The sequence below is a fragment of the Agelaius phoeniceus genome, chromosome 13 (assembly GCF_051311805.1).
Source record: "Agelaius phoeniceus isolate bAgePho1 chromosome 13, bAgePho1.hap1, whole genome shotgun sequence".
NCBI classification, from domain to species: Eukaryota; Metazoa; Chordata; class Aves; order Passeriformes; family Icteridae; genus Agelaius; species Agelaius phoeniceus.
Window position 1 is genome coordinate 12,167,359 of NC_135277.1, and position 15,891 is coordinate 12,183,249.

A 15,891-nucleotide genomic window follows, 5' to 3' on the forward strand; every position below is an offset into this window, starting at 1 on the left:
AGAAAGACATTTGTTATTTTTCACCACTTAACAAGTGGCAGAAACAACCATGAGCAGAATTGAATTACTATGTAAAATGCTTTCTCTAGCAATACATTAAGAGCACAGAAGCCACATGGAAAAAAGGAAGATAAATCAGCATCTACCACTTCCTTCTTGGTTAATTGAATCCATTTTCAATAGCAAGAAGCATGCAGACGTTTTCATTTTAAAAAAGTATGATTTCACTTTTCAGAACTGTAGATTACTATTATTTATAGGTCAGGATTCTGTAGGTGAGTGAAGTGATCATACTCAGAAGTTTTTAATTTTCCAAAAATAACTAACACTATTTGCCTCAGCATTTATAGTAATCTAGTAAAGGAAGTATCTTCCTTGCCAAGCAAAGTTTGAATTATAAAATGAAGGACAAACACAGCTCAGAAGGTGATGACTCATGACCAACACCATAATTCTGAACTTAAGCAAATTCCATACCTTCAAACCAAAAAGAAATGAAAAATACTCTCTTCCAGCTAAACCATGTGCTATAACTGTCTCTTACTTCTAAAACAAACAACAGCTCTTCAAGTAACATCCCCACATGGTACAAACCATAATTATTATTGTTATATCTTTAGGCAGCCAGTCAAGGACAAGTCCATTTTTACTGAGCTCTAGACTGTGAGGCAGGCAAAGATGGAGAGGAAGTGTGGGGCAGTGGATTGGTTCAAGAATGACATAACAAAATGAAGGTAGATTTACCTGAAACACCACTCTTGACTTTTCCAAGAGGTAAGTTCTCATGTTAGCACCAATGATTCGATACCTCTTATCAAAACCAATTTCAATGTATTTACCAAAGCGACTGCTGTTGTCATTCCTGGTAGTTTTGGCATTTCCAATAGACTGGAAAAAGGGAATATTGTAAAGGTTAAACAGCTTGTAGAAATTATCACATCTGTTTAATCACCTACATGGCTCATAAACATTTAACAACATTAATCCTCTCCTGGTTTTAAAACAGTCAAAAATCTAATGAAGAATGGTCTCTGTCTGGTCAACAAGTTACATCAAAATACAGCTATTTCATTAATGCAAGACTGGGAGCTGATATTCCTAGCAATTCACTTCCACATAATCTAATTCTACAGCTAAAAATCCTTTATTGTTCTTTGAAGTCTTTCAAAAGGAAATAAAGAGTCTAACAGAAAGCTCAAATACACACAGACTTCTTTCAAAGACAGTAAAACTGTAAGAATTATTTCACCTGGATATATTTATATGTGTAGGTGTACATATACATCTACAGTACTTGCAACTTTTGAAAGTCTTATTACAAACCCACAGCCCACCCTGTTCTGCCTGGCTAACAGTTTATTATTACTATTACTCTCTAATCACCACATTTCCAAACTATTTCTGCGAACATAACATTTAAAAATATTTACTTCATGCCACAGCATAATCTAAAAATTAATGTGCACAGACTCATGTCACGTGAAACTGAAGCCCTTCCACAGCAGCCTGGTTACTGCCCCAGAGACAGCCCTGGGTGCTGCCCTGCACTGTGCTGAACTTTCTCAGATTAATTCAATACAGCTCCACACACAACAAACAATTCCTTGTGCATTTCCTCTGTGTTACATGTCCTGGGATGCCCAGGGCAAATAATGACTGTGGATCCTACATGGTGCAATTCTGCCTTACCTCATCAGCACTGGGCTCACCCCACAGCAGGTGCCAGCTGGACACATCAGAATTCAAGGCATGCAAATCACAACATGCTGAACTCCAAACAAAAGCATTTTCTCTTCTCAATCAGACCATGTTTTACACATCATACAGCAATTCACCTTCTAAAAAATTCCTGAAGGTATCTCTGTATCAACAGGAATGGCATTTGGAATACCAGATGCAGCACACTGCCCCTCATCACAGGGCACTGTGTGTGTGTTACTAAGCCCTAAGTGCACCACTGTATCTGTGTCCAAATTTCCCAGTCCACACAGCCACCCACTGGAGCTCTGAACTGAAATAAACTTGAGAAAAACAAACGAGAGCAAGCAGCACTGCTGAGTATCCCAAATCTGCAAGCAGGAGGGCAGTGAGTGGGCCAGTGCCAGCTGGTACAGCCTGGCAAGTGGGACTGGAGTGTCAGAAACCCCACGAGAGCAGCAGCAGCAGCACGGACACCCAGCAGGGCAGATGGCAAAGTGGGCATCAGATGGACAGCTGTGGGAAAGATCTAGGAACAAACTGCATCTCTGCACCTCTAAGAAACACCAAATTATTTCAAACTGAATGTACTCTAACTGCACTCTTGCATTTTTTTTCAAAGAAGAAAATGATTGCTACTGTGATATACTTTGTTTTTGTTGGTAGCAATACAATACTGTAATATTTCAGAAACCAATTATTCCTTTGAAAGGTATTACAGATAAAAACAAAGTCTTTGGGATTATCAGATTGCTTGCCTGAATGCATACAAAGCTGTACTATTTGCATAGCTATAGAGGGTAACAAACAATGAGAGGCAGGAAATGACATATAAAGATGTTTTAAGACTCACTGATTTCCACATTTGCAATAGGAAAACAGTATATAGTTATTGACTACAAAAGCAGTCATTTAAATAGTTGCTAGAAATGTACAGTTACCTCTTGACATTACTGAGTATTTAGTAGGCTAAGATAATGTGATGGTAGCTCATAAAACACTGATGTTTAGGTTGTCCAAAGAGAAATTTAAAAATTAAATGATCTTCTGCTCCTAAGATTTTACAGTCAGCTCAGCAAATGAGGAGTTTCCAGTTTCTAAAACGAAGCACTCATTTTCTTCCTCAAACATATGGGTTAATTTGTGTTTCTACTGATTAATCAACTGAAGAATTCAAACATTGATTATGCTATCAGAAGAGTCTGTCTCAACATCAAGTTTTACAACACTCACTCTAAAGGCAGTTTAAAGTTCAAGTGTTGGAAGTTAAAAAGATAACTTTTGTCCAATTATAATAATCTTTAAAGCAACTGAAATATATATTTAGATATACCCATGTTCACAAAATTGTTATCCCTAAAAAATAAAAATAAAGCACCACCACTGATTTTTAGTGAATGAAAAAAGGTATAGATGGGAAGCTCTTTTGGTCTTCAATTTAAACCTCCTTGCTTTTGGAAATTAATTCAGATAATTAGAGGTGAGCTGATGGCCACTGACTGGGAGGTGGGGCCCAAGGGCTGAGAGCAGGATGTTTGCTTTAGGCTTCGAGACCAGACAGAAGAAGGAGTGCAGGGAAACCTGCAGAGCTTGTGTTCCACAGGGCTGTCACTGCAGGCTGATGTGAGCACACCTGGTGCCACTGCTGTGCTGGCCAGGGCAGGGCAGGGCAGGAGGGGCTCAGCACCTGCCCCCATCAGCCACACACGGGGCACCAGAGTGGCCCTGGGTGGGATGAGGCATCTCCTGCAATCCCTGCAGCACTGCAAGGTGTTCCCTGGGTGGGATGTGGCATCCCCTGCAATCCCTGCAGCACTGCAAGGTGCTCCCTGGGTGGGACATGGCACCTCCCACACACACTGCAGCACTCCAAGGTGCTCCCTGGGTGGGATGTGGCACCTCCCGCAATCCCTGCAGCACTGCAAGGTGCTCCCTGGATGGGATGTGGCCCCTCCTGCAGTCCCTGCAAGGTGTTCCCTGTGCTCCCTGGGTGGGATGTGGCCCCTCCTGCAGTCCCTGCAAGGTGTTCCCTGTGTTCCCTGGGTGGGATGTGACCCCTCCTGCAGTCCCTGCAAGGTGTTCCTGTGCTCCCTGGGTGGGATGTGGCCCCTCCTGCAATCCCTGCAAGGTGTTCCCTGGGTGGGATGTGGCATCCCCTGCAATCCCTGCAGCACTCCAAGGTGCTCCCTGGGTGGGATGTGACCCCTCCTGCAGTCCCTGCAAGGTGCTCCCTGTGTTCCCTGGGTGGGATGTGACCCCTCCTGCAGTCCCTGCAAGGTGTTCCTGTGCTCCCTGGGTGGGATGTGACCCCTCCTGCAGTCCCTGCAAGGTGTTCCTGTGCTCCCTGGGTGGGATGTGACCCCTCCTGCAGTCCCTGCAAGGTGCTCCCTGTGCTCCCTGGGTGGGATGTGACCCCTCCTGCAGTCCCTGCAGTCCCTGCAAGGTGTTCCCTGGGGCAGCCCACCCTGCACCACTGCCACTGCTCCCTGGGGAGCTGCAGCTCCAGGCAAGGCTCAGCTCCTGGGCTTCCTCCCATGGCTGGACATTTGGATGAGTCCCTGCCCAGCACAGCACAGCTTGTTTTACCCCACAGAAGGAATTTCCAAACAGCACACAGCACCACAAACCAGGCACCATTACCTTGTGACAGACACACACAACTGTGATGGGGCAGCTATAGTTTGAGTATCATGAACTCCTCATGCCAGGAGGAAAGGAGGAATAAAACACAGGTCATTTTTTAAAATACCTGAGGAAAAAAACAATGGCAGCATTTTGCATTTCACATTTCACTGCATGCACTCTATTTACTCATGATCTTTCACACTGCAGAGATGCCCAACATCTACCAAGGCATGAGTATGTGTGTGCCTATGGACAGAGTTACTTCCCTCCAGAAATTCCCCCAAGACCTTCTCTCTGATGAATCATTTCTTAACATAGTTCCTTAACTTCAGCCACAACTTGAATCTACATATGTAGGCAAAGACATGAGAAACAATTCAGGTAAGTCTAAGAAATCTTTTCTGCTTGGCTGTGACATCAGAATTAATGTCTCCCGAGCTCCCCAGAGAACAGAGACCTGAAGCAGGAGGAATTGTACATGTCCTCTCAAGGTCTACTGCCAGCACCTGCCCTCCAAAGCCTTGGGACTTTGCTACACTTGGTTACAACAATTTCCAGAACTGAAACATGAGTCTGAGCTAATTATAGCAAAATTATCTCTTCCAATGTGTTTTTTCCTTCTGAAAGAACTGTGTGCATCCCACGCAACTTTGTTTCCTCAGTCTCTCTTTTCTGATTTTATTTCCTAAAATTTAACACTTGCTTTACTTCCTTTCAGAGTACAATCCACTGTGTGATGTACATATTTGGTGTAGTCTTCTCCAACTGCATTTGGCCAGCAGTCTGGGAACTACCAGCTACAAAGCTGAAGACACTTCAAGCAATATTCACATCAAAATTACTTTATGGGAAATATGTTAGCAATATTGAAACATTACCTCCCATCTTCTCTCAGTCTTTCATAAACAATGCCTAAAGCAACTCCTTGTAAATAGATTAAACACAAAATTTTAATTTTGTTTTTAAGAAGCATGGATTGCTCTCCCTATTGAATGTTTGTCCCAGTAATGACTGCAGCTGGAGGGTGGGGTTTGGGGCAGCAGCTCTCTTACCTCCATGATGGGGTTGGAGGCCAAGACCTTCTCCTCAACGTTGGCTTCACTGGCAGATCCACTGACCGTGGCAAAGTACCTCATGGCATACTTGGCAGAGACAGTCTTGCCAGCTCCAGACTCCCCACTGACAATGATTGACTGATTCCTCTCATCCCTGGAACACAAACACAGGTTAATTCCCAGCTGCTCCCTCGAGGACACTCCTTTTCTGTGTCTCCAGCTTGGCAACATCCCCTCCACCATGATGCTGGCAGTGCAGCACAAGGTGAGTGAAGGTGGCAGGCACAAGGCATCAGCTACAGAGCTGCCTGGCTGGGCTGCCTGCACAGGAGGCTCCTCCAAGGATGGAAGCTCCCCCAGGATGGAGGCCCCTCCAAGGATGGAGGCTCCCCCAAGGATGGAGGCTCCCCCAAGGATGGAGGCCCCCCCAAGGATGGAGGCCCCTCCAAGGATGGAGGCTCCCCCAAGGATGGAGGCCCCCCCAAGGATGGAGGCTCCCCCAGGATGGAGGTCCCTCCAAGGATGGAGGCCCCTCCAAGGATGGAGGCCCCTCCAAGGATGGAGGCCCCTCCAAGGATGGAGGCTCCCCCAAGGATGGAGGCCCCTCCAAGGATGGAGGCTCCCCCAAGGATGGAGACCCCTCCAAGGATGGAGGCTGCTCTGGCAGCCCAGCCAGCAGAGCTGCTTGCAGAACCTGCCTACAGCAAGGGATCTGTTACTGCCATTCCCCACAAGCCCCTGCAGCTACTCCTACCCAGAGCCTGTGGCACAGGGCTCCACTACATTGTCAGTGGTCATTAGTAAAGGTCATGAATGCCATCTTACAGAGGGAGAAATCAACAGCAGGGTCAGCCACAGAAACCTTTCGTCCCTCTGCTCTAATCACCAGCTTATCCCAGAATTGTTCTGAATGTGAAAAATTCAAGCATGGCTGTTCAGGACAGAGGCAGCAGCTCTGGAGTGAAGGCAGTCCCTTTGCTGTGGAAAAAATTCTTCTCTTGTAAAAAAGAATAATTTCCATTTGGTCCTAAAACAATTTTCTCTCAACTCACAGAGAACTCTGTGCATAAACCCAACTATATGAGTAAACAAGACATTACAAAACACAGAAATTAACATTAATAGAGCCTGAAACTTTTAAAATAAAGACCATATGTGCTTTATAAAGCTTTTACATTTTCAAAGCAAATGAAGTTTAAAAAAAGGTATTTTGAAGTATTCCTATGAGTTGGATAAGTTTAATCCTATTTTATACACTAACATGAAAAGAAACAAAAGGAGGAATAAAACTTTCCCCCAAAGCTTTACAGAGCTGGGGCTGGAACACAGAGAGCATAGCCAAGGTGCAGACCAGGCTGTACAGCCCAGGAGCTGTGAATGACACTTCAGGCAGCACAGTGACAGTCTGCAGAGCCTGCCAGTGGCACCAGGAAATCAAAGACATATGCATGGACTATGGTTTCTGTAGCCTAAAGGCCTGGCAGAAGATCTGGATTCTGTTTCTGGGATGACAGAAAAAGCCCTGCTGATGAAATAATGAAGCCATTTATCAAACATGTATAAATTATATGTATTCCTTCTCTGTGTTTGGCCTGTCCAGCTTAGTGAAAAGTTGGTGATTTTGTCTCAAATTGGTGTTACATGTCATGCTTAGGGGCCCATTGGTATCCCAACACAGAACAGATGGGCAGGACTGTGTGCATGGCCCTCAGCACGGCCTCTAATGCACCATGGCCCCAGAGGCCAGAGCCCCTCTCCTCCTCCCTCTCTCTCAGATGATGTCCATGCCTGTGACAACCCCAGGGTACCTCAGACACCTCGGGTGCCTGGCCAGGCATTCCCAGCTGGGAGAAGAACAGTGACCAGCTCTGTGTCTGGCACCCTGGAGCTGAGCACCATGCTCACCACATCCATTTGGTTTTCCCCTGGTTGCTGTGGCCTGTGATGGAGCTCTGAGCACCTGTTCTCCCAGGGAGGGCTGGGGTGCATGGTCAGCAGCACAAACATCATCCACACAACTGACCTCTGCCGTGCAAGCAAGGCAATTTAAAGTCCCAACAGAGATGGGGGCACTATAAACTGGACAAGAGCCCACAATAACTGCTGAGTTAAGCCCAGTTAATCACCTGTGGGCACAGGCTCTGGGTAACAATTATTTACAGACCCTGCTGCAATTCTCAAGGTCTCTCATTCTTCAAGAACAATGCCAAGCCCTCAGATAAGAGCACAGCTCCAGCACCACTCTGTGCTGCTCAAAGGCACAGGCTGAAGGAGCCTCTGTCCCCATCCCTGGCAGACTCAAGGCAGTATCTGTCTATCCAAGGTACCAGTTGAAGCAGATTTTCCACATTTTGGTACAAAATTTACTTGGAAGGGCTGAGCGCTGCTTTAAATTTAATAGCAAAGTGTTCAGAAGATCAAAGCAACCTAATTTTATGTTCTCAACTTGCATGTAACACATGCAGGAGGTGTGAATGACTGCAGCACAGCTCTCACATCCATGCACACCAAGCTGTCAGTGTCAGTGGGACAGCATGGGCAGGCAGAAGAGCTCAGATGATCACCCAGGCTGTCAGCCCAGGGCTCACAGACCCACCCAGGGCCAGCCCTGGCCACAGGGCTCATCTGTCCCTCTGATGAGACCTCATGAGACAGTGGCCACCAAGCAGGGTCTCTGCAGGGAGGTCTGTGTGCCTGGGATGCCTTGCAGTTGGAAAATGAAGAAGAAACCCTCTTGTTTCTTCCCCATTCCCCCTCACAGAGTTCACCCGTGGTAGACAGAGGTATGTGGGAGAGAGCCTGTGGCTCTGGAAGCTGCAGGAGTTTTATGGATCCTCCTGCTCAAAGAGAGCAGCAGCAGGATGCAGGAGAAATCCAAGTAAATGCCTAAAAATGCACCTCTAAATGGGGCAACTGCTAACAAACAAGACAGTTCCTGCAGTGAGTCAAAACCAAACACTTCTTCATAGGATTGGCACCATTCTCTCCTTTTTCCTCCTGTGCTCTTTGAAATAGAAAAAAGAAAACCCCATGCCATTTGAAAATATGAAGCTTCTGGTCTGATTGCAGGGACTGCCTAACACAGGAGATAGGCAACAACAGAACAAGCTTTTCATTTGTAGATCACCAGCTGTTTGATGCATTAAATATCTGAATTCTGAGGAAGCTCTATGAAATGGATCCTCTGATGGTTAAGATTTTTTTAGTCCCCAAAGCACAAAAAACTTTCAAAAAACCAAGGAATGCAAACTCACTCAGACTTCTGACAAAACTGTCAATAAAAAACAAGCTCTTTTGCCAAGAAAAGACATGGAAATAAAGGTGTCTCATTCTCACTGTCACATTCCTGAAGGACATGTGTGGGAGCACAGAAAACACACGCTGGTTTTGCAGTCCTTAGTCTCTTCTCAGGAGTTCCACTTTTACAAAGACAGTAATGAAAAAATGGGTTTGAAATAATTCCTCTTTAACAATACTATTGCTAATTAGCCAGAGTTTCTTTCCCCTACGTCATAAGATATGAAGAGTTCTCTTCTCCTTAGCACACACTCATGTGCCCAGGAATAAGGGATCCATTATTTCATTCCTGTCTGAGTCCATACACACATCCACACTGCACCATTGGCCTGGAGAAGAGAGGCTTTGCTCTGTGTGAGCTGCAAGCATTGCTGTGTCCCTCCTGCAGGGACTGTGTGTGTGTGAGCTGCAGGCATTGCTGTGTCCCTCCTGCAGGGACCCTGTGTGAGCTGCAGGCATTGCTGTGTCCCTCCTGCAGGGACTCTGTGAGCTGCAAGCATTGCTGTGTCCTTCCTCCAGGGACTCTGTGTGAGCTGCAAGCATTGCTGTGTCCCTCCTGCAGGGACTGTGTGTGAGCTGCAGGCATTGCTGTGTCCCTCCTGCAGGGACTCTGAGCTGCAGACATTGCTCCTGTCCCTTCTGCAGGGACCCTGTGTGTCTGCAGCAGGCACCAAGGCACACAAAGGGCTCCTCAGTGTCTGCAGCAGTGTCCTCCATCCACACTCAGGGCTGCTCTTGTCTCCCCCAGTACATTAATCCATTGTTCTGCTTTAACACACTGCACTGGCCATCCTCTAGCATATTATTCTTTGTGCTGCTTGCCAGAGAGAAAGGAAAGCACAACAAAACACCCCAGATGACACTGGGCACTGGAAAGGGAAAGGACAGAGCAGCACAACCCAAAGAGCAGCAGGGGATGAGCTCCTCCTGCCACAGCCCCTTGGGCACTGCACCTCCATGCAGCCTTGAGAGGTGCTCTGGGCCTGCCAGGCAGCTGTGCCAGCTCAGCAGGAAGCTCCTTAACAACATTAAAGGAAAAAACCCACCACATCTAAAAGGAAAATAACAAGTAAACTAGCATCAAAGCCCCTTGGATAAAGTTTGAAATGCAGTAAGAATTACTTTTTTTTTACTATTTCGTATAAGCAGTGGTCTAAAGAATAGCATCTTTTTACATCAAATGAAATTTTCATAATCAAGCTGTGCTAAAAACAAAACAAAATTTAAAAGACCAAAACAAAGGAAAAAAATGCCCAGAAAACAAAAGTGACACCACCCAACTTCCCTCTCAGACATATACTACACCTTGAGAGTTATTTTTAGTTAAATCATTAGCCCCTGACCTTTGACCTGACATTTTGAGTACTTAACAAGTTGCCAGTCAGAAAAAAAAGCTATAATTATAACTTTCATCCAATGAAACATGTAAGTAGGGCAACAGCTTTATGTGTGACACCTCTTTGCAGCCAGATGCCACATTTTATGCAATATTTCATCTTCCTGCAGTTTTTTTTCTCTGCATAAAACAAGTAAATAGATGATTTTAAAATTAAGATTACTTCTGAATGGAGGGAACATTTTAATTATGCTTTTGCAAACAGAAATGAGAAAAAGCAATCTGGGAGATGAGAGGTGGAGGAGTGCTCTTTCCCCCAAAGGCAGACAGCAATCAGATCCTAGCACACAGAACTACATCACTGTGATGCAATATTAAGCCAAATTATTTTGAAAAGATAAGACTGAAACAGTTTGGGAGCAATTCACCACTCATGGAAACACCACGTTATGTTCAGGATCACATTCAGCTTCTGCTGCCTCTGAACAGCAGAAGAATAAAGGAATGACAGGACTACATCAAAAGTGCCATTTTAAGATGACAGGCCCAGACACTTCACAAGCTGAAATGTGAAATGATGGGCTGAGGTTGCTTGCAGCAGCAGAGGATTTGGTTCAGACCTCTGCTGTATAAATTCTCTCAGGCCTATGCTTTGGGAATCATGGGAGGGTAACAGCTATTTCTTGATAAATACAAGAATGAGGACACACTCTGCAACACCTAACTGGTCATTTAAGGCATTCTCCATCACAAAAAAGAATACAGAGCCATATTTCTGCATAGGCTGGTAACTTCTAAAGACAATTTCACTTTATCTACAAAATTTTGTTGACAGGCAATATGTTTATGAGGAAATTCACTGTCAGAGTGCCAAAACTGAAAAGATTTAGTCTTACCTAGTTCCTGGAAGCTTGAGATTACAGCCTGCATAGCAACAGGGGCTTCTTGTGCTTTGAATAAACATTGCAAAATTTAACACTGAAGATAGCTTCTGCTCAAAGAAGGTTCAGCACTGAGGAAGAAAGGGCACTGCAAACTGCCTTGAGAAACCTCACATACAGAAAAGGGTTTTGCAGATTATGAATGCAATGACAACACACAAGAAACCAGCAAGTGGTTTTAAAAGCATCACCTTGCTCTCAAGAGGTGAAAAAACCCCATTGTTGAGAATGTGCATGCATCTTAATGCAATGCTTTTAACAGCGCTGGCTACTTTGAATTTTGTACTTGATAAAAACGTGCAGTAGATGCTTTCAGAAGAGCTCAGTGTGGAGGAACTGCTCCTCTCAGGAGGGCACAGCTGCCAGATACACTGGAAGCAAGAGCAACACTCACTGGGCACCTCCAATTTGTACAGAGTGCTGCAACAACACTGAGCAACCATTGACAGCTCTCATTATCCAGGACAGCTTCTAACAATTCAGCTGACCAAAGGAAAAATTGAGGCAAAAAAAAGAAAAAACAGTGCAAGAATTCAAACATCAAAGTTGCTAATATTTTTCCAAACAATTTTCAAATAATTTTCAAACAATTTTCATTAACCCACTTAAGCTGCTTCCCACAAAAACCAAAATAGCTTACTGGATCAAAGTCATCACTTCCACAGCAAACTGTCCAAACAGATCAGGACAATCAAGACATACAGACTAAAAAATCCTTACAGATATCTCTGTTTACCTTCTTCCTCTGTACCAACTGAAAACCTCTCTCTGAAGCAGGAAAACTAAAAGTTAAAAACCTCTCTATCAATAAGCATTTCAGAGAGGATTAAAGAAGCCCAAAGCTTTTTTGAATCATCAAAGCACAACACTTTTTTTGTGCTTTTCTTGCTTCCTATGCCTGATGCATCAGATGTATCACTTGATCTTGGCTTTCAGACTCATGACTCCACAGCAAATAATGTTAAATACATGTATATAAGCACACCCCCCCACAAACATCAACTTGGGAACACAAACACAAGGAATACAGAATTACTGACAACAAAAGGAACACAGAAATTATTGACATCAACCTCAATACTCCTATCAATCCATTCATACCCAAGCTACCAGCATCCCTCCCTGGAAAAATTGTATCACTGACAGCTGATTTGACAAGATTCTGATATGGACTTGGAAATGCTTGCCTGTGATGAACTACTTCAAAGCTGAATGGTCTCCATGTCATAACAGGGATGAGCTTGCAGAAAAGATCAGAGTGCAATATTCTTAATATATAAAGAAGAAAGCAAATAACAGGGCAATTTAATGAGAAGAGCATTAGTACTTAGGTTGCCTTTGATCTTAAATCATTTATGTTTGTTAACCTTGAGGACAGTGCCAAGGTGCTGATGTTTTTAAGGAAGCTTCTTGTCAGGGTGATTTAAAGGCCACCACCTCCAGGAGATCTTCTCTCCTCACTGCCTCAGTGCTAAAAGGTTAATTAATTGAATCTCCTGGCTTTTCTTTTTTTTTTTTCCATCTTGTGGAGTTGCTACTCCTTTATTATTTTCTTTTGGAATAATAGGTTTAGGTTATGGGTAAGGGCATCAACCCCATTGCATATGATTATTTCATTTTTATTTAACTCAAACCAGCACAGACTGTTGCTAAAGACCTGATGCTGTGATCTTCAAAAACTAAAATCCCCTCCTGCTTCAATGCAAGTAGACAATAAATAGCTTTTATTTAGCAGTGAGAGTTTGGTCTTTATCTCACCACTGTTCCTCTACTGCAGTTCTGTGGTGATAAGACAGATTTGTAAGGCTGAAATTGCTTTACATTTTTAAAACAGAGAATTTTCAGTGATGAAAATACCTGACATGAACTGCCAGGGAAGGAACCTGTGACTCAGGGAACTCCTGGGAGAGATCCTGTTCTCACACACAGGTACCACCAACACCAGTGTGCATCGTGCCCATCAAAGACAGAGAGCAGCTTGGTGCTTTGCCATTCTACAGCTGAATTATGGCAGCAGGAGATCCAACCCAAGAACATAACAAAAACTAATGCCATTGCTGAAAGGTCAGACAGGAGTCATTCTGAAATGCTGGCAGGTTTGAAATCTTGCTGTTCCTTCAGCTGCTGCTGCTGCTTCTCTGAGAGACACAGGATTAACTAAGGACCAACAAAAACTTTGTTTAAGCTATGTTTCATGCTTTACACCTTAAAGCATTTCCAAACCTCTCAAGGATACATGTACATACATGCAGCTGACATGATTTAGTGTCTCCAGCAGTACAAACAAAACTCTGACCAAAATAAACATCCTATTTTTGCAATCAATCTCCCAGCATCCCCATTGTATATTTGTGACAGCATATGACCAAAATAACCTGTAATATCTACAGTCACAACATCCACAGATCTTTGACAGCATGGCTAAAAAAAATCAGTTTAATAATGATAATTTCAGTAACCATGAGGCACTGGTAAAAAAGCCAAAATAAATGAAATTTACCCAATGCACTTAAAATAAATCAGTGTGAAAGTGCTAAATATCACTGCAACTTTATATATGTTATTTATTGGTGTTCCCAAATAACTTAGAAGTACTGCTGTTACAGGAATCACAGAATCAAAGAATAGAAAAGTACATCTAATACTCCACATATTCCAAACAGCTCATTCAGTCTTGGAATAATTACCCACAGAAAAAATGTTGAACTCCTTTCTTCTGAAGCCCAGCAGAGTTCACCAGGTATCAATACACAGCCGAGAGTTCTCTGCAGCACTGAATGTTTTGTGAGCTTCACAGAAAGAAGCTTGATTAACTCCTTAAGAAATTTAGGAAGGACCTCCCCAGCCCCATCAGGCTGAAGGCAGCCCTGTCTCCAGGGACTGGCATCTCCCAAGGCAGGAAAGAGGATGCACAGCTGACAAATGCAGGTTGAAGAATAAAGCACCAGAAAGACAAGTCCATGGTATAAGATGAATAAGGTTTTGCACAACTCATCTGAAGGCTCACTAAATATGTCTGATTTCAATAAACACTGAAATGAATCATGTTTCCTAAAGTTACCAGTGACTGTAAACTTGAAACCAAACCATAGCCACATTTTTTTTCCCAGGACACTCTTCTCCTTTCAGCACACAATGTGGTTTTGGAGTGATACAAGGATTTAGCTTTTTCTTGCAGACTCATCAGCCTGTGCTCTCCTCAAGAGCTGCCCTCCCAGTCCCCTACCACAGTAGGTCCCAGGTTCATTTTTTGGGCAGCTGTGCTCCACTTTTCTGTCATGCTCCTACTGTTACAATTACTGGTTTTTCTGGAAGACCAAAATCACTTCTCCTCTTATCTTAAAATAAAAGGCAGCTGTAAAACCCACCAGTGCTGGGAGGTTTAGCACGAGTCAGTGCAATATATTTAGCTTCACCTTTGCCTAAGGGCAGTGCTGTGTGGCAGCACACAAGGCTGTGCATGCTCAGCTGCACTCCTCCAGTGCAAAGGCCTTTGAAACTCAGCCCAGGGCAGGCAGCATCTGCTAGGAGCCATTATAAAACCTGGCAACTCTACAAACCCAGGATTTGCTCTTCAAACAGAAGTAATTTAACTGTTCAATAAATAAATAAATAAACAAACAAGAATTCATTCAGCAGTTTTCAAATGCTTTTGGAAAGCAGCAGCAGCCAGCTCTGGGCTGCCTTCCTGGCACCTCTCACATCGAGGGCAGGAGGCAACATCTTGCCCTTCATCAACCTTCCAAATAAACTATTTAAATCTCAAAGTTCTTCACAGCCTTAAATAAGTTCTGTTATCCCCTGTTTGTGGATTTGGCTAGTGGCCCCTTTAGAATGGGAAAGTTCCCCTGCTTTGTCCTCTTATTTTCCAACTGCTTCAAGCCCACGCTGCACAAGCACACCTTGCCATTTCCTCTGCAGCTGCTGAGCACCTTCCCTGCAACGAGGCAGACCTGGTAACAGCTCTACCTTCACCCCTACTACCCTTATCCTTGATTTCCCAAGTTATTGTCCCTCTTGCAGTGCTGTTGGAGCAGCAGGCACAGCCCCTTCCCCTTTGGAGCCACGGGACTCCCAGTGCCAGAGCCTCCAAATTCACCTGCACTGGCACATCCCAAAGGTGCAGCCTGACACACATCATTCATTTCTCCCACCCTCCAAGGGCTGGTGTGTGAATTCACACCTGTAACATATCCAGAATGTGCAAAGTGCTAGGTAAGCCCCAAGGATGGTTACCAGAGGCTGAAGTGCTCGGAACCATTCTGTAGTGATGTGATGGGCAAAGAGCAAAAGAACACAAAAGAAAAAGTGAGTTACAAGTGCTTTGCCACAGAAGCAAGCACAGAACAGCAGCCACGTTTCTGTGTCAGTTCCACCTTCACAGGCTGCATGCATTGGTTTATTCTGACAGCCTGGCTCTAACATGCTCTGGCCTGACACATCCCAGTCTTCACAGATGCCACACATTAACAATTCAGAGAATTCTTCAGCTGCAACCTTGAGTCACAACAATTGCTCCTGACTAAGCAGTTAATTCTTAATTAATTCTTTCTAAAAGCATTCACTTTTAATAAGCATGAAACATCAGTCCAATAAACCATGTTCTTTAATCTCATTTCTAAATATATTTCCAGTTTAACTTGTTTTTTTTTAAGCCTAACAGCATTTCTCACTGACATCTTTAGCTGCTGGAGAAAAGAGGATGCTCTGAGCACAGGGCCAGTGACAGGAACCTCAGTGCCTGGGACCAACTCTAGGCTGATCCAGGCCTGGCCACAGCACACCATGTCTGCCTTGTCTTCTACACAAGCAGAAATGGAGACTCCAGTATCAGAGGAGACAGGCTTTGGTAGGGCTTGAAAAGTGCCTGGAACACATGGAACCCTCAGTGAAAGCAAATGCTATTAGGAATAGATGATACCTGGCACAGAGACCCTTT

The 15,891-nt window shown here is 44.2% G+C and overlaps 1 protein-coding gene across 2 annotated transcripts in view; it reads right to left on the minus strand.

The window, feature by feature from the left end:
- MYO5A (myosin VA) overlaps positions 1-15,891 on the minus strand; it is a 101,121-nt gene that overhangs the window by 50,744 nt on the left and 34,486 nt on the right. For both annotated transcript variants that reach the window (XM_077185682.1, XM_077185683.1), the window contains exons 5-6: positions 5,376-5,532; positions 745-888 (exon numbers count right to left, since the gene is read on the minus strand). In XM_077185682.1, the coding sequence (XP_077041797.1) occupies positions 745-888; positions 5,376-5,532 (301 nt within the window). The remainder of the gene's footprint in view (positions 1-744; positions 889-5,375; positions 5,533-15,891) is intronic.